Consider the following 19,703-nt stretch of genomic DNA (forward strand, 5'->3'; position numbering starts at 1 on the left):
CAAGAAACCGCATTAGCACTTAATTTACATTTTTAATAACATATGCAAAAAAAAAACCTTGACAGAAATAAGCCCTGACACGAAGAAGAAATATTGAAGGGCTCTGAAATTAGAAACAGAATCACACATGTGGCTCTGATGAGCTACTGGCAAACACAGACCTGTTGATCTGTGGGTAAAGCCCTGACGTATGGTTCTGTTCAGGCCATTAAAATAAGTAATCAGAAATGTATTAAGCAAGTGTTAGGTCAAATTTCTTGCATTCATTTAAAAAATATCACCTTATGTTTCCCATAAATAGCATGACAGCAAATATACAGCTACGCTAGCTTTTTTCCATGGTGAGCAAATATTTTGATGGTGAATATACGCTTTCAGACTACTTCAATTATCTTATTTTTGCCAGTTAAGACTTTTAACAACTTATGAGCACTTTTATTAGTGGGCCAATATAGCTATAGCCTAGCTGTATGAAAATCTGGTTTAAGACATGTATTGTCTCATTCAATAGTGGTTAAATGTTGCACTGCTTGTTCTGTGGGTCTTTACTACGGAAGCCCTTAGCGGACATGCATTTTTCCCAATTTGGCAAGAAAAATAAGTCGAGATCTCCAGAAAACAACTGAAATTGACTCGTTATCACAGGAAAACCAGCTATGTTATCCCGAGATAATGGGAAAACCAGCTTTGTTATACAAAGATGAAGGGAAAATAAGTGGGGACCTCAAGAAAATGACCAAAAATAAGTCGTTATCGTGGGAAAACAGAGTAAATAAAATGTATGGGTGCATGTCCACTAAAGGCATCAGTACTTTACCATATCATGGCAATTATCCAGTGTAGCTATCAGCCAGTTGTGTACACACTAAGTAAAGAGAAGTAGGGGCCCTCACATAATTTTTGTCCTGGGGTTCCCTTGTAGGTTAGTGTGGCTGTGTGTGTACTTGTATTAATGTAGGCCTATTAAAGCTGTAGTTAATGTAAGACCTTGTGTTTGTCAAATGTAGGGTGATAGCCTTCTTAACCAGACGCAGTGAAAGCATGAAAAAAAGCGAAATAATCCTCCTTTGACCAAAAATTGCCCCTCACTTGCGAAATCTTAAGAAATCAGACTGCTGTTGTGTGTAATACATTGACCACGTGACGTCTGCTTTGACAGGAATTCCCCGACTAAACTTTTACCCCTTTTACCTTTGCCCTAGAAACGACGTTAACTGTCGCTGACGTCATGCTGCTGCGCTACATCTCGCGATAATTATAGACTATAAATACAGCTGCTGTCGACTCCCACGTAGTATCAGTCAGCTCATTGACAGTTTGGATACAGTTGAAGCTTTCGGTGAGTCTTTTAAGTTACTTTTTTAAAGATATCGCTTTAACACATTAACTCGACGTGATTTGAAGGTTTATTATAAAGCGCAATAATAAGCACAGACTGTAATAGATAATACGGAAGTAATAGACGTGGTTTCTGAAAATGTCGATACAGTATATTATGTTATTTTTAATAAAGCCGTCATGTTGTGTATTATCTCTACAGGTTTTGTTTCAGCAGAAATGGCAGCAGCGGCAGTTGTCTTAAATCAGGTAAGTTTCCTGGAAGTTTCATTGAGGGTTATATTTTGTTATGTTATTATAACGAACTGCAACCAGACAATGGAGTTTGATGTAGAACAGGCTTATTTTGACTCTGACACTATGATTAACTGCCCAAAAAACGACACGAGAAAGTAATTCTACACAACCAGGATTAAGAGAACATGTTTACCCTTTACATTTTTAAATAATACTTAAAGTCCATACAGAAGTAAAAAGTGTGGAAGTTGTCCACCTTTCTCTATTAATGATGTATTTGTATTGACTGACTACTATCATCTGATCTTGGACTTAAATACAAGTAGGACTAAAAGTACAAGTAGGAACAGCAAAGTTAAAATGCAAATATGTGTATTGTAAGCTCACTTTTTTCTGTGTATTTTCTTACAGAATGTGGTGGAGAGAGTGAGCAGCCTCCCTCTGGTCAGCTCCACCTACGGCCTGGTGTCCAGCGTGTACTGTAACACCAAGGACAACCACCCTTACATCAGGACTGTGTGTGAGGCGGCCGAACAAGGCGTCCGTAACATCACCTCCGTGGTCCTCATTACTGCTTCACCCATCATTGGCAAGCTGGAACCTCAGAGTAAGAATCCTGTAGCTTGACTTATTCTTTAGATAACCTCTTTAAATTAATCTGTACAAATGGCTCCGGCTTATCAGCTGTCCAGTTGAGTCACTCTAAGAAACAGGAAGATCAGGTCAGGTCGCTGGCTCTTACTCATCTTGATCTTTCACCCAGTTTTTCTGTGTACTCAAAATCAGATTAGAACCAGACAAAAAAGATTTATTAACTTGTCCTCCTCGTATTTAAACAGTAAATGTCCTTAATGGCTACTTTTTTCAGCTTGCTTTCTTACGTAATATTTACTTGAATTGTTTGTTGTCAACAGTTGCCATTGCCAATGACCTGGCCTGTAAAGGTTTGGACAAGATTGAGAAAACGTTGCCCATTCTTCACCAGCCATCTGAGCAGGTATGTACTAGAAGAGTTATCAAATTTTACAATGTTGTAGCTGACAGTTGATGTGGGTTTGTCCTCTGAGGAATTAGTCATGACTTCCTGTTTTGCCATACTCATTAAAAAAGTATTTGTTCATGATTTTGTTCTTCCCAGATTGTTTCCAGCGCCAAGGGTGTGGTGACCTCCGCCAAAGATGTTGTGACAGGCAAAGTGTCCGGGGCCAAGGACACAGTCTCAGACACTCTGACCAGTGCTGTAGAAAAGACCCGGGGTGCAGTGCATGATGGGATGGAGAAGACCAAGGCTGTTGTCAATGGGAGTGTGATCACAGTGCTGGAAAGCAGAGTGGCCCGGCTTGTCAGCAGCGGAGTGGACACGGCCCTGAGCACCTCTGAGAGCCTGGTGGAGCAGTATCTGCCTCAGACGGATGACGAGCTGGGTGAGGAAGACTGCCAATGATTATATTTTTATGATTTTTTAACTTCTTCACTTAAATGACATCAATGAAAGGCAAGTTAGCTTGAGCTTGTTTTTCTGTAACACGCTGTGTCAAGGGTCAGTGATTACCAAGCTTGTGAAATATCTGTTAAAGATGGATTTGGTCCAGTTTCCATGACAACAGGACATGCCACATAATGCTGTTTGTTACATCATAAAAGGAGTCGTTGTTTAGAGTGAACTGTAGTTATAAAAAACAAGCATGTTAATTTAAATGGATCTGTTATACAAGACTGACCAGTTCCTGATTGCATTCATGGCTGCGACGCCTTTAGCTGCTTTAACATGCACATACTGAACAGAACTCTGATGTAATCATATGTTGTTTGACCTCTTTTTTTCCCCCCTCGTGACAGAGATGGAAGCAAAAACTGTGAGAGGCTTCGAAAACAAGGAGACGAGCTACTATGTCCGGCTGGGTTCGCTCTCCACCAAGCTCAGGAAGCGGGCGTACACCCGGGCCATGGCCAAAATGCAGGACGGCAAGCAGCGAAGCAGGAAATTCATCTCTGAGCTGAACTCCACTGTAGACCTGGTAGGCATAAACCAAAATACTAGCACAAACTGCTTCCTATTAACAAAGTAAACTACCTCAATATGCATTGAGGCATCCAATTTATAGGACAGTTTGGGAACAGCAAAACATTTAGAGTGTTTGTTTTCTAGATCGAATACGGCAGAAGGAATATTGACGGGGCTAACCAGATGGTAAATAACAAGCTGAGCTCTCTGGTGGGGTGGAAGTCCACTGGTCCAAACCAGGATAATGGTCACGAGGCAGAGGTAAGGAGGTTAACACACATATGCAATGAGATAAGTGTTTCAAGGAAAAACACATATTATGCAGTCATATTTTGGATACACAGCACATTTCTTTGAATTAGAAGACTTTCATATCTGTTCTTCTCCTCCACTCAGGTAATTGAGTCTCGCACCTTGGCCCTGGCTCGCTCCCTCACCACGCAGCTCCAAACAACCTGTCTGTCCCTCGCATCCAGCCTCCAGGGCCTCCCCAACCACATCCAGCAGGAGGCGCTCTCCCTCAGCCGCTCTGCCACGCACGTCTACAACAACTTCAGCAAGGCCAAAGAGCTGGGAGAACTTTCAGACAGCGTGCTGATCAGCAGCAAAGCCCACCTGAATCAGATGAAAGATTCCCTCGACAACGTCATGGATTACCTGGTCAACAACACGCCGCTCAACTGGCTCGTCGGTCCTTTCTACCCTCGGATGGAGCCAGAGCCTAATTCGAGATCGGTTTCTGCTACATGCTGCAGCCCTGACTCCGCCCAGCCACAGCAAGAGGAGCCCATGGAAGTGGAGATGCAGTCCCTACATTCCCAGCAGCACTAGTTGCATAATTACAGCTTTTATGTTGCAATGTTGGATGTATTCTGCTTCGTAGGAAAAGATTTGACTCTTTTTTTTAAAACAATGAAGAAGAAAAACTATAATAGTTCAGTGTCAAATAATTTTATACTTTTTTTAAATGAATTTTAGACCTCGCTGTATTAACATCTAAAATGTGAGTTTTGCCAATTCTGTGCACAGTTCTACAAGGGAGACGTTTACTGCTGCCTTTATCTCTACATAAACTTGATTGGAAGCAGATATTTGCATTGACTGGGTTTTATTTTACACCACATTAATACTGAATTTGGTTTAGTTTCTTGAGAAGTAATGACTTTGAGAATAAAGATGGAACTTCATTGGGAAATTGCATGCAGTTTTTCACTTATGAAACAGAGTGAAATTAATTCTTTGTGCTATGCTAAGCTAACTTACATTGTATTAAAGTCAATACAAGTATTTAATCTAATAATTTGTCATGCTAAGCAAATCCAATACTTTGCCATTCTTCTTATAATTTACAGACTAAAGAAAATAAATTGCCGACCATGTAGAAGAAAACAAATAAGCTTTATTATATTATTTTAAAACTCTTTAAGACAACCAAAGCACAACTGTTACTCTTATTAGAACATCAAGTTATATACATTAGTTTAGTACAAAATAATGTCACAAATGTGCAGATAAAATCCTGTCCACAGAGGATATCAGTGGATCTCATTGCTGGCAGCGACTTCGCCTCGACAGACATGCCAACAGACTCTGAAAATCAATTCGCAATGAATCACTGATGGATGAAATGGTACAATTCAAATGTTTACGGATATTTTCAAAGAGATGTAGTCAAGTCCCTTTTTCTGAAAATGGCACAAGCACTCATAAAGTAGATTTAAAGGTGGACTTTATTTACCGTGAGCTTCTGAATGTGGCACCATGCCACGTCATCCAGCAAGTCTAAGTTGATTTCATCCTTGGTCTCTTCAGAAAAGCTGACAGTCTAGGAAGGAAAAGAACAATATCCTTAACTCAAATTTGTGGCAAATGATTATAACCCAGGTGTTCTTTTTTATATATAAGTTGGGAAACTCTCCTGTTGAGTCAGGGAAGGACTACCTAGCTTTAAATGAAAGTATCAAACAGCAGGTCTTCCTAAAAAGGCGGTACCAAGTTCAGTACCTGTCCCTGTGCAGTGGTTACAGTGATGTGTGCAGCAGAGCCTGCCATTGAACAGTGCAGATCACCAGTAGAGACGACAGACCTGGAACAGCAAGTTACAATTTTAATAATAAAAATTATTTTCTCTCATATGAAGGCACATGCAATATTCAGAAGTCCAAACAGACCTGAGTTTAGGTTTGGTTGGTTTGGTCTGGTCATTTGTCTTTGTCAAGCAGCTTTGAGTTCTTTTGACGGTGACTGAGGAACCCCTGTAGAAATAATGTAAAGGTATCCATACTCATTCACCATGTCTGAATACTACAACACCTTACAGTCAAGTCTTACCCAAGATTTCCAGTGCTGTTGCTCCCAACTAACGTTCTGGTCCGTTTTGTCCCCTTTCCACCCTAAAAAAACAGAGATTGACAGCAACATATTTCCTGTAACTGTTGAGGCCTGTGACTAAAGTAAGTAAACATACAGTACCACAGTGATGATTCAACAAGCTATTGATTTACTTACCTTAGACGTCTTGGATGAGGACCTCTGGGCAGGGGTGGACTGAACAGGCGGAGAATCAGTTGATTTCGCTACAAAATAAAAGCACAGATGATGGCTGTTGGTTTAGTTTAGGATTTCAAACTGTGTTGTTTCTATCTTGGTATATGAAAGTTGTTTACCTCTTTTACTTTGTAACCTCTTGAGAGGCTTTTGCATCTCGAGGGCCTCATTCTGGAAAAAAAAAGTGGCTGACATAATAGGAAAACTATGGAAGCCCACTTGGATGAAAAAAACAAAAAGGTCCTGTAACCTGCAAGTCATTATATTGAGATACTTTCTCAATATTTTGACTTAAAATCTGAAAATAAGGACTTAGTATCTCAATATTTTGACATAGTATCTCAATATTTTGACTTAGTATCTCAAAATAATGACCAGTCATTATTATCAGTATCTCAATATAATGACTTAGGACCTCTTTTAAAAAATCCAAGTTGCGGAAATTGGCTTCCATACAGAACAACCTTATATTAAAGCAGGTGCGACCTAAACTTAACTCACCTTCATGGCTATGGACACCTCACTTGCTGAAATTTCCTCCTCTAACACAGAACATGAAAAAAACAAAACAAACCTATGGATAAGACATTCTTTGGAGTTGTGTTGTCTTATTTGTGAATGTGGAGGGCTCACCGCTTATTAAGTCCCCTATGAGAGTTGTTCGACGAGAAGGCGGCATCTTCATCAGTTCCACTTTGAAGACTTTGTCCACTGTTGCCAGCATGTTTTCCAGTTTGGCCTCTAACTCGTTCATACGCTCTTGTGCTGTAAGGGGAAATGTTTGTTGCCATATTTAGGGCAAAGGTAGGGACGAGTAAAGGATGTGAAACCTGACATTTGACCTGAAGTCGTTACCAAACCTTCTTTCTCAAACTGTTGAATAAAGAGAGCCAGTCTGCTCTGTCGCAATTCCCGGCTAAGCTGTTCTTTGATTTTGGCATTTCCTGCGTTTCTCGTCCGCTTCGACGGCATCTTGTCCTCTCCTCTCCAAGTTCAGGGCCTATGGAAAACAGCTCGGTGAACTAAAACAACGCACCTGTGACTGCAAAACGTTTAACTAAGATATTCATGCGCTGACCGGAAACGCACTCAAGAGGTTTCCAAATGATGTTGCATGGCGGAAGGATACATGTGGGTTGTTGCAATTGTTATTGACAAATGAAGTACGAATTTAACTCGGGCCTCGTGTCTTAGTCATTATAGAAACAGAATGTAGAATAATTAATTACGGGAGGACTGTCCATTATTTAAGGAAAATAAAACGTGAACGGGCACAGACATTTTGGTGGGCAGGGGCTCAACATTAAAAAAAATGGTTGCAAAATCCCTAATTATAATCAGAATCGGGGTTTATTGCCAAGTAGGAATTTGTTTTGGTCTTTTGGTGCAGAACAATGAACACAGAACTAGAATAAAAATTAAAAGTAAAAGACTTAAATGGAACTAGATAAAAAAAAAAGGCAACAAGAATAAAAAATATAAAAAACAATACGTAGGCTATAATAAAATATATGTACAGGTGTGCAGGATATTGGTGAGTGCAAAAAGCTTACAGTATAAAATAAAAAAATAGTGCCGTGTACAGACAACATATCAGTCCAGTGTGTGTTAATGTAACACTTAGAGTCTGATTTAGAGTCTTGGGGCTGGACGAGAGTCCATGTCATGTGAGGTGGAGTGGTTGATGAGGCTGGCAGCAGAGGGGAAGAAATTGTTCCTGTGTCGGGAGGTTTTGGTCCTGATGGAGCGCAGCCTCTTGCCAGAGGGGAGGATCTCAAAGAGACTGTCTCAAGGGTGAGAAGGGTCAGCCACAATCTTACCTGCACGCCTCAGGCTCCTGGAAGTGTACAGGTCCTCGAGAGATGGCAGATTGCAGCCAATCAACCTCTCTGCAGAGCGGATGATACGCTGCAGCCTGCCCTTGTCTTTGGCAGTGGCAGTACCAGACTGTGATGGAGCAGGTGAGGATGGACTCAGTGATGGTGGTGTAGACGTGCACCATCATTGTCTTTAGCAGATTGAACTTCTTCAGCTTCTTCTTCAGATGAGGGAGCCGATGTTCAGCTCCTACTTGACGACCTGCTTAGTTATTTTAGATATTTCAGGTGACTGGAAAATACAGTCTTCATGTGAGTCATGCCAGCATTACATTCAAAAAGGGCATTCATGTGTATTAGAGAGATGTGTGCATTGATGCAACTGTCAAATAATGCAGGAAGAATAACACAGCACACATCGCTCTCCTAAAGAACCATGTTTAACATCACAGAGGACCAAAAATATACTTAGCTACTTATTTGCATGATAAACACACCCTGCTGAGTCACTCCTCCCGGCGCTTTCAAGTTCAGCTCAGACCGTGGTAGTCCCCTAATGAGCCAAAGCAGCTGCAAGCTCATTTGAAAACAAACAAAATGCATTAGAAGAGGGTATGCCTATTTTTGGGTACATTTTTTTGTCAATACTAATGAACATTTCCATCCTTATAATTACTGAAAAATAATGATTATAACCTAGTGCAATAAAAAACCAGCCATGTGACCCCTGTTCCAGACCTGAAGCCATACACTACAAAAAAATGTCTGAGTTGTAAATTTATAAAAAGTACATTGTTTCTTTTTAAGTTAGATTTCATAGTAATAAAAACATAATGTACCATACCAACCCTAACTTCCTTGTAAGCCACTATGGGTATGACCCCTTCCTGGATGTTAAGAATCATTTAACTGTGCCAGTTAGTGATGTATTCACTGTTAAGATGGGACAGCACATTTTGAATGCTACATCTACATATTTTTGGCTGACTGCCGGAGTCAGCCCTACACACAGGTCTGTATGTGAGAGAGCGAGTGAGTGAGTGATGGTACTTTCACAGCCGTAGAGAGTTGCGACATTGCAGTGGTGTATCATGGAGCATACTGGATCTCCACTGACGTGACTCTCTGTCTATACAGTTCTGGATACTTTGTTCGGGGGAGTAAGCGGGGCTGCTCCTCCTCTGCTTCTCCGCTGTCCTCACTTACATCTGCAGCACGCACCTGCTTTCAAACACGTTGTCATCAGCCTCATAAGGACAGTCTTTGTAACACATTGCCCACAAAAGCACACATAGACCTGATGCAGTCAGCCACATACCAGGTTTTGACCTAGTCTTGTTTATCTTCATAGTCCTTCAGGATACGTAAAACAGACACCACAAATGCAAAGCGATGCTAGACTGATGGGCTATGACACAACTTTAATTGGAATCCTACATACCCTGTATATCTGAAGCCCTCTAAATGTGCCTGGACAGCCTGAAAAATGTCAGTTTAAGTTTAAGACCCCTGACAATTAGACCTGCACTGGCCTCAGAGAAGTGAAAGAGCCCTCTGAATTGAAAAAGAAGAAAAGGACACACTTTGTTTTCAATCAGTTCACAAACTCATTTATTGCAGCGCACTTAAGTGTAGACATTCAGTTTCCTTTCCACAGGACGGTAAGAGATCACTTAATCTATGGTTAAAGAACAGTCTCTTCTGTACATCCTCTGTCATAAAGAGGAGAAATTTACAAAGTCAGTAGAGGGTAGAAAAGGCAGATTTAAGGGGAAAGAGGGATTGTTAGTCATAAAAAGTTACTACACTATCTGCAATCCAATGTCCAATGTTGATAATACAAAAATAAATAATTGAGAATGTTTTTTTTGGGGGAAGAAAAACTACTTTATGTTGTTAATATTTTGTAAAGGTCGCATCTCATCCTCATCCTGTATCAGGTCAGGTTTTAATCTATGCAGTGCAAATTGAATATTTCACAACATCATCACTTCTGTACAAGTCTCTCTCCCAAGCCTACAAGAGAACCATCTATCTACACCCATCTCCCAACAGCTGCTTTATCTGTCTGTTTAGTGGAATGTCATGTTAAATGAACAGTGTCAGGAGTACTGAAGAAGCCCTTTTGCAGCATGAAGCTCTACCTGCTACCGATATCCAAAGCTAGTGTGTGTAAACCATAAAAGCAATATTGTCTGCACAGAATACACCTAATTAAAAGCATCCCACTGGTTCTTTCTATGCTAGAGTAAGGAGTAGCCCCAGTACATGTAATTAAAGCTCTAACTTAATATTACAATAAGGCATATTAGCTGAAGAAGTACACTTTGTTACTGTTTAAAAATGCAGATATTAAAAACACAAATGCTAACTTGTTTTATTGTGTGGGGATCATTGTGTCGTTGTCTCCTCCAATTGGCAGGTTTGAGTCAGTTCAGTGTTGTCGCAGGGGTCGGTAATACTTCTGTAAGACCTCAAGGCATCTGGAATGTTGTTTTAGTGATCGATGATTTAGTGATTGTCCGCTCCCGTGCACACGTGTGCTTCTAATTCATATTTACACAGATAGAAAGCCTCATTATGAACCTGTACATTTACAATGAACAAACGGGACAATTCATTAAGACTTGAATCAAGACGTCGAGACTTGTTGCCTCCAAAAAAAACAGGCAACCCCCTCCCTCCCTAGTAAACAATATGTACAAAAAGACAGGTGGACTTGAGTTACTGTGTTTAGAAAGTGCACGAAGAAACAATCTGGGTCTGCACACGCTCTCAAACAACTCAGACTGATCGAATCCTGGGAGAGTTAGCGCAGATTTAAGCAGGGTGGACAAAGGCTACGAGACAGAGAACTAACTGACAGACTGTATGATTACACACACTCACACATGTGTCTACACCTTAGGGGCAGCCAATACAATCTGTACAGAGATTAATCATTCTATACACCACACTAGTCCCAAAGGATTCACTGCAGCTTTCCAAAGAGTCCCACATTTATGTAGCTGCTTGGTCAGCCAATGAAAGCAACATAACGTTGTAGAAAAGCAGACAACAGGCATCAGGAAGTAGTACCATGTTCAGGCGATTGGAGGTGCTTAAATACAAAATAATTTTCCGCTCACACTTCAGCCTGCCACCTGTCCTTCCCTCCTGGCCAGTCAGAGTTTCTATCTTGGCTGTACGTGTTGGAGGTCAGATGAAGGGTGTCCCGAAGCCTTTAAGGCACCACTGGACGCTCGGGGTCGGGGGTCGATCGATGCGGTTCAGAGACTTGAGCTGCTCGGCGCTCAGTTCGTCGTAAGCCTGGCGGTACTCCCTGTCGAAGGCCTCTGCAGATGCACAGTAAAGGTTCGTTAAAATGATGCTGAGATTAAGGAACATTTCAAAGTTTTCACAACCTTAAGGTTGGCTTCACATTAGAAGTGTGGTGTGTGTGTGAGGGCAGCGGGACGTCTTCGTTTTAAATGTATGAAAACAGGTTAGAGTGTTCACACCGCCGGCGTGAGTTTTGCGTGTCTCACACACCGAAAATCTAGAGAATGGGAGGCTCGCTTATTTTCACCACGAGCCGCATGCGTTTCTCGGCCAAAATATACAGTGAAAATGAAATGTGATGAGTCCTATTGATCTCTGACAGCAATATTAACATCTCTTCCTGTAGAGTATATCAAAGGCATGGTCACTAAAGTACGTGATATTTCAAAGTAAAAGCCCGACCTGCTGACTTCCTTTGTTTGTACACAATGCTTTTATTTTGATGTGATATTTTTGACTTTATTTGTTACATTTTCAGGAAGTTATTTGGTAGATAAAGTCACTCACAAGCTCGTTTTTGTGGTTCGCGCTTAATTTTCTTTGAAAAAAAATGTAGTCTTAAGTCTCATGTAAGCCATAAATACATTATATAAGTAAAACATGAATAAATAACAACAGGTTACGGACATTATTACTTCTTATGCAACCCCCCCTCTGGGCTCATACGGTTGATTTCGCCGATTTAATGTAAATAAGATGTATATGTTTAGTTGCTGCACACGCCTCTTCATTCGTTCCTTTATATAATAAAACTAAATGACAGTTATTAAGCGAACATATTCAAATGTACTCATGTACGTAGAAAGACAGGGCTGGCAGGAAGCCCAGCTGAAGCCACAGCCGACACGCACCCAATGTGAAGACCTTGACCGCGCGAACCAGAGCTGAAGCCAGAGCCGTCACGCCAGGCAGCCGTAACGCTCTGCTCATGCTTCTTGTGTGTGTACTTTAATTATACAAGCATGGTGTGATGTAACAGGTCCATTTCACTCTCACACATTTACTCACCTACGTCGATGTTCTCCTTTCCCAAGGCCACCAGTGAGAGGAACAAAATTTCTCTATAGATACTCCTGAGAGTAAAAAACAATCGAGATTAGGGGTGTTTCATTAGGACTACAATAGAAATACTTTACATTATTAATAGGTAGATGTAAAAAGTTCTTCAAGAAGAATTAAATCGGACACATCTCTCTGAGAAGGATGATCAAGGCTGACCTTTGCCGCTTGACTCCCTCTGGGCGATGTTTGATCTCTCGGATCAGCAGGTTGATCGGCCCGTAGACGTCGTTGGTCTGGATGTTGCGGACTATTGTGTTGAGGAGGGTACGGATCTCCTGGTGGTCTGTCGGAGCCAACGTCCCCTTCTTCTCCACTAGAAGAGTGCCATCAGATTCCAACTCACTCAAAATCACTTTCCAACAGTGGTATTGTGTTCAAGAAGATAAACATAACTACATAATATGAACCACAGCAAGTACATTAAGGATTCAAATATTGTTTACTTTGTCTCCCCCTAGTGGTAGACTATATTTCTACAAAGAAAATATGAGGCGAACAAATGCACTCACTGAAAGTCCTCCAGAGCAGGTAGAGAGGCTCTCCATGTTCCTGGTGCAGGTTGATGTTGTCCCACAGGAGCTGCACGTACACCTGCTTACTGTCCTGAGACAGCGACGTCAGGGGCAGCTGCAAAGACAAACAAGGGAAGATGTAGCAAAGGCAGAACAAAAGAGACAAGAGGAATAACAATTGGTGACATGTTAAGTCGAACCTGTACTCCTTTGTTGCAGTGTTCAGAGGTAAGGATGAGACCAGGCAGGTGACTGGGCAGGTCCAGGCGTCGGAAATACCACACCAGGTTCCAGAAGATGATGGGGTGCTGGCTGAGGAACTTGTGGGTGTAGATCACCTGGTTTGACATGACAGGGAAGTTGGAATTAACAAGGAGGAAACCTCTCTGCGAAAGACATTATGTGTGTGCATGTAAGTACTTTACCTGATCGCCCTCGTTCTCTAGCAGGGTCTCCAGCTCTTTGCGCAGCACCAAGGGGCTGAGGTACGGTACGGATACGGGCTTGGGGTTTGGCCGTTTAGTCCCCATGCCGTCCTGAGAAACAAACACACACATCTATCATTTTCACTGCACTCCAGCTACAGTAGGTTCTATGATATTTAAGCATTCGTGGGTTATTATGGGAGGAGGATGATCACTGACCGACACCTCTTGGAGGCTGCAGGGCAGGCTGGTGGTGGAGACGCCATGTCCCGGTCTCTGGGAGTAGTCCAGGCTCTGTAGCGGGCCACCAACACTGTTGCTGCGCGTAAGGGACGTCCCACTGCATTTCTGCTGCTTCCCTGCCGCCTGATGCTCCAGGAGACCAAGGGGGTCGGACTGCACCGGCTCTGGAATCAGACTAAAACACAACAAGGAAAAAGGGGTCAGGAAAAGATGTTGCAAAAATTGTTTGGTAGAATTCAGTGTATAAGACACACTTTTAATACATTCTGAGTTCCATTTAAAAAGTGGGCTGTGTCCTAAATACCCGTGCGACCAATATACCAGTATAAAATGCAGAGAGGTATTCTATTGTGTTACAGTACTTTATCCAGACCACGGCGCTTTCCGGTTGTTAAGTGGTGACTCCTGGGTGACTCCACATCTTCACATTAAACTGTTTCCGGGTCCGAGCCGCTACAACATCTCCTATTTACAACATGCCGCAGTGCTATTTTGTTTTTTCCTCGCTGTTTTTAACGAGGAAAACTAATACTAACTAACTGAAAACTAACTGTTATGTTGCTAACGCTTCGTTACGGACATGCACCGTCATGTTGGCTGCGCCATTGCAGCCGCCATCCTAACAACAATCAACGTTACCGTAGGCTACTAGCTACCATTAGCTACAGCAGAATTGCAAACTTGACATGGCAAAAACAGATGGTCGGCTGTAATTTTAGTGTGTTTTAAATGTTTTAAATGAAAATAATGTTGGAATAACTTGTTTACATGTTTGTATTAATAAATAGTCCAAGAAAAAAAATTTCCCTCTGGGATACACGAAAAAACAGAATGCTTCTTTTATTCCGATGTGACTTATATTATGGATTTTACGGTAATTAGCTTCTTGGACTAAACTTCTCAAACTTTCCTCAAGGTGCTTAAAAGATGGGTATTACGCTAATTATAAGCTTCATATTTCACTCTGTGATACCTGTGGAGTAGCTTAGCAAAATTTACAATTAAAAAAACTCTCGCACTGCTGCTCTGTGCAGGCCCTCATACAGCCTCTGCCTGAAACGACTCAGTCAGCTCTGTCCCTTTAAGAAACCCTGCCCCTACAAGCCAACTGTCTTCTGGTTGGCCAGCTCTCCGAAGCCCTATGAGGCCGCACTTTGTGACGTCACAAAGAAACCTGGCATTCACAGCAGCCTGCAGACTGAGCTGAGAAGCCTGGGGATTACGCCAACATACTTATATCTACAGATTTTGAAACTTTGAAACCCACGTTTAGTTTGAACATCCAACACCGTAACATTATATATATGTCTTTAAATGTGAAACAGCATAATACCCCCTCTTTAAGGTGTGTCACATGGTCGTTTGTACCTCTTATGTGTTCCAGGCTGATTATCTGGAGTCTCTTTCGGTTCCTCTTCAGGAAACGAGATGAGGTCTGGTGTCTTGATATCAGCTGAGCTGCTGGCTGTGGGCTGGGCACTGGTGCTGTGGATGCTGTCTCCTGAGGCACTGGGATTCATGAAGAACCTGAAAGGGATTATCATTACTCATTCAGTCCTATAATTGATCTGAAAATTATAGAAAGGTCACAGGGAGACAGCAGATCCTTACTCTGTCATTGTGCGCAAGTCATGAAACTCCACATGCAGTAAGGGAAGGAAGGCTGTGCGACAGAAAGGGCAGTTTGTATTCAGGTTGGAGTCATCGGCTGTCCAGCCGGCCATTATCTCCTCATCGTACACAAGGGCTTCGCAAGAGCGGCACTGGGAGCAACTGGACATCAGTACCTGCCAGCAGAGACATACACAGTTAAGAGTTAATCCACTGTAGCAGCAGCAAAGTCAGTGTTTGTGTGTGCAGTATCTGACCTCTAGTGCACAGTTCTGGTAGATACTGGAGGAGGAGGCATGATGCGAGGAGCCCTGCTCAGAGTCTGGACCCCTGCCTGCTCGTCCTGGAGTTGGATCTGCGGGTACAGACGAGTTTGAATCAAGCCTAATTTGGGCACTTCCAATGTTGGCACAACAGAACGAGTGCTTACGTGTCTGGTGGGTCCCTCTGCCCGTGTCGCTGCTGCCGCTGCTGCTGCCCAGGCTGGTGCAGCTCTGGTTCAGGCCGTTTGCCACCAACCCTGGGATGGGTCCTCTATCGGGGCTGTCGTCTACTTCATGTTCAGCCAGCATGTTTTCATCCAGATGTGACGGGAAGCCTCCTCCTCCCTGAGCTTGCTCATCCTACAGAATGAAGAAGGAAACAGAACTGATGAGTAAAAGAGAAAACGTTTCTTTAACAGATCAGGAATCCTCCTTTAATGACACTGACCTCGTCATCCGAGTAGTTGTAAGCTGAAGCGACTGCCCCCCACACTTTGCTGGCCACATTTGCCGCCTGTTTCATGCTCGACTTAAGCACATCAATCTTAGGTCCCGACAAGAGCGTGTCCATCTTGATGCCTGAAATGGAGTTAATGACCGAGCCCAACGACCCTCCCTGGGAGGACTTGACTAGCGCAGTCAGTGAGGCTGATCTAGGACCCGGGCTAGCTGTAGCGCTACTGGGAGTTCTCATCTTTACTGCAAAAGTCTTGGAGCGAGTGACAGGGCTGCGTTTGGGTGTATCGCCCGGGGAGCCGGTTGGAGTTTTGACAGGAGGAACAGGGAGGCTAGACCTGCGCTCCAGAGATTTGGGTTGCGGGGTGTCGGTGGAGTCTCCCTGCGCCTGCTGGAGCTCCATGCTAGAGGACTTCGCACCCAGGGGGCTTCTCAGGCTCATGTACATTTCGATCTCCTCGGCCAGGTTACGGGACACCACGGCAGGCACGGAGCGTGGCGGCTCCTGGCTGGTGACAGACGCCGACTCTTCGCTTTCGGACATCAGGAGGGAAAGTGGGTCAGCACCTGCCTTCACATCCGCCCTCTCTAGGGTCGCTCCTCTAAGCGCAGAGTCATCCTCAAGTGTCTCGATGAGCTTGCTCTCCTGTGTCTCTGTTTTTACCTCAGTCCGCTCTACCTCCGTATCGTCTCCCTTCCTTTCTTCTGCTTCTCCTGGCCCCTCTTCCTCTTGCAGTTTCCCCAATAGCAAACCCCTATCTTCCTCCGGCTCCTCCTCCAGGTCTTTAAAAAGAGTTTTGGACACACTGTTAGGGGGCGGGCTTTGGCCCGCACAGAGCGCTGCAGCCAGGATACGGGCATCTGCGCCCATCTGACTGGCCATGTGGTCCACACCTTTCTCTAGAAGCATCCCGGCACGGCTTTCAGCGCTGAAGCTACAGCTGCGTTCCGCAAAGGATTTCTGCCGCTGCTGTTGAGGAGGGTGAGCTACATCCCCCGATGCTAGCGGGGCGTCATCATCAGGGAGAGACACGTTATCGTTCTTGCTGTGTCTTCTGAACAGCTTCCCTGTACCTGCAGAATGTGCAAAGATACAATTAGAGTTGGCCTTTTTGCAACAATTAAAATGTACATTAAAAGGCTTTATTTTTCTCCTTACCTTTTTCCCTGCCACCATCGAAGCTCCCTGTAGACAGCTTCACAATACTTGGGACAGAGGGTAGATCTACAGGACTGGTGGGCTCTGCTACAGCTACAGCACTGTCCACTGAGCCGGCAATGTCACCTCCTAGTTGTGAAAGTACAGTCAACAAAAAAGCTTGAATGTACAAGGAAGAGATGTGGTTTCTGTTGAAAATACAACCTTCAAACCCAGAACTAGAGGAGGAAGTGGCTTATTGCTAGATGAAGTAGCATTTGTTACCGTTATGCTGTGTGTTGGAGTTGTTCCTCTCCTCAGCAGGACGGACAGGTGAATGTGGAGGCTCTGCCAGCTCCTGGTGTAGCTCATCCTTGGAGCCGTAGCCTTGATCAGACTGCCTTCCTGTGGAGCACAAAATCACCGTGCCGTTTAAATTAAGATATGATTAAAAGAAACACTTTCACTGTTTTCTTAGTGTCTTTTTTTCAAGACTATTTTCTCTTCTTCTCAACTACTTCTTTGCTAAGATTTCGGGATGCAGTGACTTTGCAAGACAAACACAATTAAACTGAGTTGAGTGCTGGTAAATGGTGTCACAACATCTCCAGAGGGGTGTACTACGAAGCGAGATAAGTGGGTAAACCGGGTGCTGAGCTTAAAGTCAGAGTTTTCAGTGTCAGGAAGCTGGTTCTCTTTTAACTTGGCTACATCACCATGGTAACTTACTCTACAGAGCTAACCTGATCGGGATCAGGTTATGTTCAGAGTTTCGGCTTAAAACCGTAACATTACGCATGTAAAGACACAGAACGAAGCCGTGCAGTCACAGTGTTAAGAGTTGCACTATGTGTACTTGTACATTAGAAATAAACAGGAGGCACTGAGAGTGTATCGGGTGATAAAATAAATACATTTACGTATTAACACAACCATTTTCTGCAGCGTTCCTCTCTTGCCTTTTTGCAGCAGCAGTGTCAGTTTTTACCTGACCTTAAGAAAGAACTTCGTAACTGTACGGGATCAGTACCTGTATTACAGTGGGTATCTGTTGTGTCTTCCAGGCTGTGGCTGTGCGCAAACAAATTGTGTTCCTCCCCGTTGACCTCATTTGAGCTGTCAGCACTCCCATGACTCAAGCGGTCAGCGTCTGTGATCGCTGAAACACCTTTGGATGCAGCTGGAGACAGAGACGCACACAGTTGAAAGTGAGTGAGAAACAGGGAAACAGAATGACAGCAAACCGATCATTCTGTACTTTCCATTCCCACCTGTGGTACTGGGTGTGGCTTCCTCCTTGGTGGATGTTCGGTCTAGAGCTTGCTTGAACTGAGCCACTCCACGAAGCACATTACGCAGCTTGGTCCACATAAAGAGGCCGCTTCGGTTTCTGCTCGGCCACGGGCTCTCTAAGACGGCCTAAAGAGGAAAGAAGAGGGAAGGATGAGGACATGGGAAGGCGGTGTAGTGCTTTGAGGCTTTTATACTGCAGTGCAGTCTGTGACCTTGTTGTAGTATCCATATGTGATGGCGTTGGGTTGCACTCCTGCTTTCTTCATCTCAACCAGGACTCGTACAGCCATAACAGGAAGACCCCACACACCACAGAGCTGCATCACCACCCTGTAGCACACCTGTAAGCAAGAAAAACATTTAACACTAATTCACAAAATAGAAGATAAAAAAGAAAACATGCAGAAAGACTTGTGCCGTACCTCATCCAGCACCTCCACCTCAGTGGTCCTCATCTTCAGGAGCACGTTGTACGCCTGCTGCATGGCGCGGCTTTTCGACTTGGCCAGTCGCACGCCTGCAGGGAGGCAGATGAACCACAGGCTGTAGCAGTGACTGAACAGACACCGGGCCCAGAGCGGAGGGTTGGAGTAGAAGTGCTTAGCCATCTTGTATGCCAGCTTGATCTCCTGCACGAAACGGTTAAAGAGTTGATGAGGAGAGAGGATAAGATGCGTTCAAGTAACAGGGTGTTCTATGGGAGTATGTTCACACCTGCTTCGTCCTCTTAGCCAGGAGTGCGGGGCTGCTGGAGGAACTTGCCCCGGCTGTTCTGGTGCTAATCCCGGGACGTAACTCTTTGGGACGGTCGAACAGCCCCATGTGCAGCCTGGGGAAGCTTTTGTAGCTGGAGGATGAGAAATAAGATGTTGTAAGGTCATGTAAGACTTTGTTTTATGCATCTTTAAAATAAAGTTAAATACTTACGTGTATCTGGCGCCAGACTCGGCTCCACTGTCAGCAGGAGGTTCTGGTGGCATGACGAAGACAGTGTGCTCGCTCTTCTGGGACTCGTCCAGCTCCAACAGCCTCGTGTCCTCAGATGACTCCCCTTCCACCTGAAGTGAGGATAACGCCCAGCCAGGCCTTAGTGAGTCTGACAACTAAGAGTTTCATTAAAAGCACACTCTGCACGCCATTTCCTGCCTGATGGAACAAAGTAAACAACTACATGCGTAGTACAATCTATCTGAAGCAGTAAAACATGCATTTGATTGTGGGTAGGGTTAAAGGATAGAGGAAAAGCAGGAAATTCCCTCGCCCCTTAATTGAGAAAGGCTCATTTATTTACCAGTGACAAACATAAAAATCAAGGTGCAGGGAAAACTGACGTCAGTGTAAGTGATTACCTTGGTGCCCTTGTCCGTGATTTTATCAGAGGGAAAAAGCTGCATGAGGAGGAAAGAGAGCAAAGGGAACAGAATGAATCAGAGGA

At 43.7% G+C, this 19,703-nt stretch overlaps 3 protein-coding genes across 4 annotated transcripts in view; 1 reads left to right on the forward strand and 2 right to left on the reverse strand.

The window, feature by feature from the left end:
- Positions 1-1,290: 1,290 nt before the first annotated feature.
- plin2 (perilipin 2) lies at positions 1,291-4,757 on the forward strand. Its single transcript, XM_069672266.1, has 8 exons — positions 1,291-1,339; positions 1,541-1,587; positions 1,987-2,182; positions 2,490-2,572; positions 2,714-2,999; positions 3,415-3,593; positions 3,725-3,841; positions 3,977-4,757. Exons 2-8 carry the CDS (start codon positions 1,558-1,560, stop codon positions 4,409-4,411), a joined length of 1,326 nt encoding a protein of 441 aa, XP_069528367.1. The 5' UTR covers positions 1,291-1,339; positions 1,541-1,557; the 3' UTR covers positions 4,412-4,757.
- A 330-nt stretch (positions 4,758-5,087) lies between these two features.
- On the reverse strand, positions 5,088-7,099 carry cdca9 (cell division cycle associated 9). The gene is made up of 10 exons (XM_069672833.1): positions 6,988-7,099; positions 6,761-6,892; positions 6,629-6,669; positions 6,247-6,298; positions 6,089-6,156; positions 5,912-5,973; positions 5,752-5,835; positions 5,585-5,666; positions 5,319-5,405; positions 5,088-5,170 (listed from the first exon to the last, which is right to left on the reverse strand). The coding sequence occupies exons 1-10, from the start codon at positions 7,097-7,099 to the stop codon at positions 5,126-5,128; spliced, it is 765 nt and encodes a 254-aa protein (XP_069528934.1). The 3' UTR covers positions 5,088-5,125.
- Positions 7,100-9,549: 2,450 nt separating this feature from the next.
- The window catches only part of dennd4c (DENN/MADD domain containing 4C), a 37,365-nt gene continuing 27,211 nt past the window's right edge, over positions 9,550-19,703 (reverse strand). The window contains exons 14-34 of one of the 2 annotated variants that reach the window (XM_069671731.1): positions 19,618-19,656; positions 19,196-19,326; positions 18,983-19,115; positions 18,691-18,897; positions 18,481-18,609; positions 18,247-18,394; positions 18,006-18,155; positions 17,261-17,380; positions 16,997-17,125; positions 15,830-16,911; positions 15,549-15,741; positions 15,376-15,473; positions 15,119-15,294; positions 14,876-15,034; positions 13,484-13,682; positions 13,265-13,375; positions 13,040-13,177; positions 12,837-12,954; positions 12,484-12,640; positions 12,274-12,338; positions 9,550-11,279 (exon numbers count right to left, since the gene is read on the reverse strand). In XM_069671731.1, the coding sequence (XP_069527832.1) occupies positions 11,143-11,279; positions 12,274-12,338; positions 12,484-12,640; positions 12,837-12,954; positions 13,040-13,177; positions 13,265-13,375; positions 13,484-13,682; positions 14,876-15,034; positions 15,119-15,294; positions 15,376-15,473; positions 15,549-15,741; positions 15,830-16,911; positions 16,997-17,125; positions 17,261-17,380; positions 18,006-18,155; positions 18,247-18,394; positions 18,481-18,609; positions 18,691-18,897; positions 18,983-19,115; positions 19,196-19,326; positions 19,618-19,656 (3,819 nt within the window). In that variant the 3' untranslated portion in view covers positions 9,550-11,142. The remainder of the gene's footprint in view (positions 11,280-12,273; positions 12,339-12,483; positions 12,641-12,836; positions 12,955-13,039; positions 13,178-13,264; positions 13,376-13,483; positions 13,683-14,875; positions 15,035-15,118; positions 15,295-15,375; positions 15,474-15,548; positions 15,742-15,829; positions 16,912-16,996; positions 17,126-17,260; positions 17,381-18,005; positions 18,156-18,246; positions 18,395-18,480; positions 18,610-18,690; positions 18,898-18,982; positions 19,116-19,195; positions 19,327-19,617; positions 19,657-19,703) is intronic. The other variant, XM_069671732.1, reaches the window with a different exon arrangement.

This window comes from Semicossyphus pulcher, unplaced genomic scaffold (genome assembly GCF_022749685.1).
Source record: "Semicossyphus pulcher isolate SPU_LCO1_2020_fin unplaced genomic scaffold, fSemPul1.0.p SCAF_21, whole genome shotgun sequence".
Taxonomy (NCBI): Eukaryota; Metazoa; Chordata; class Actinopteri; order Labriformes; family Labridae; genus Semicossyphus; species Semicossyphus pulcher.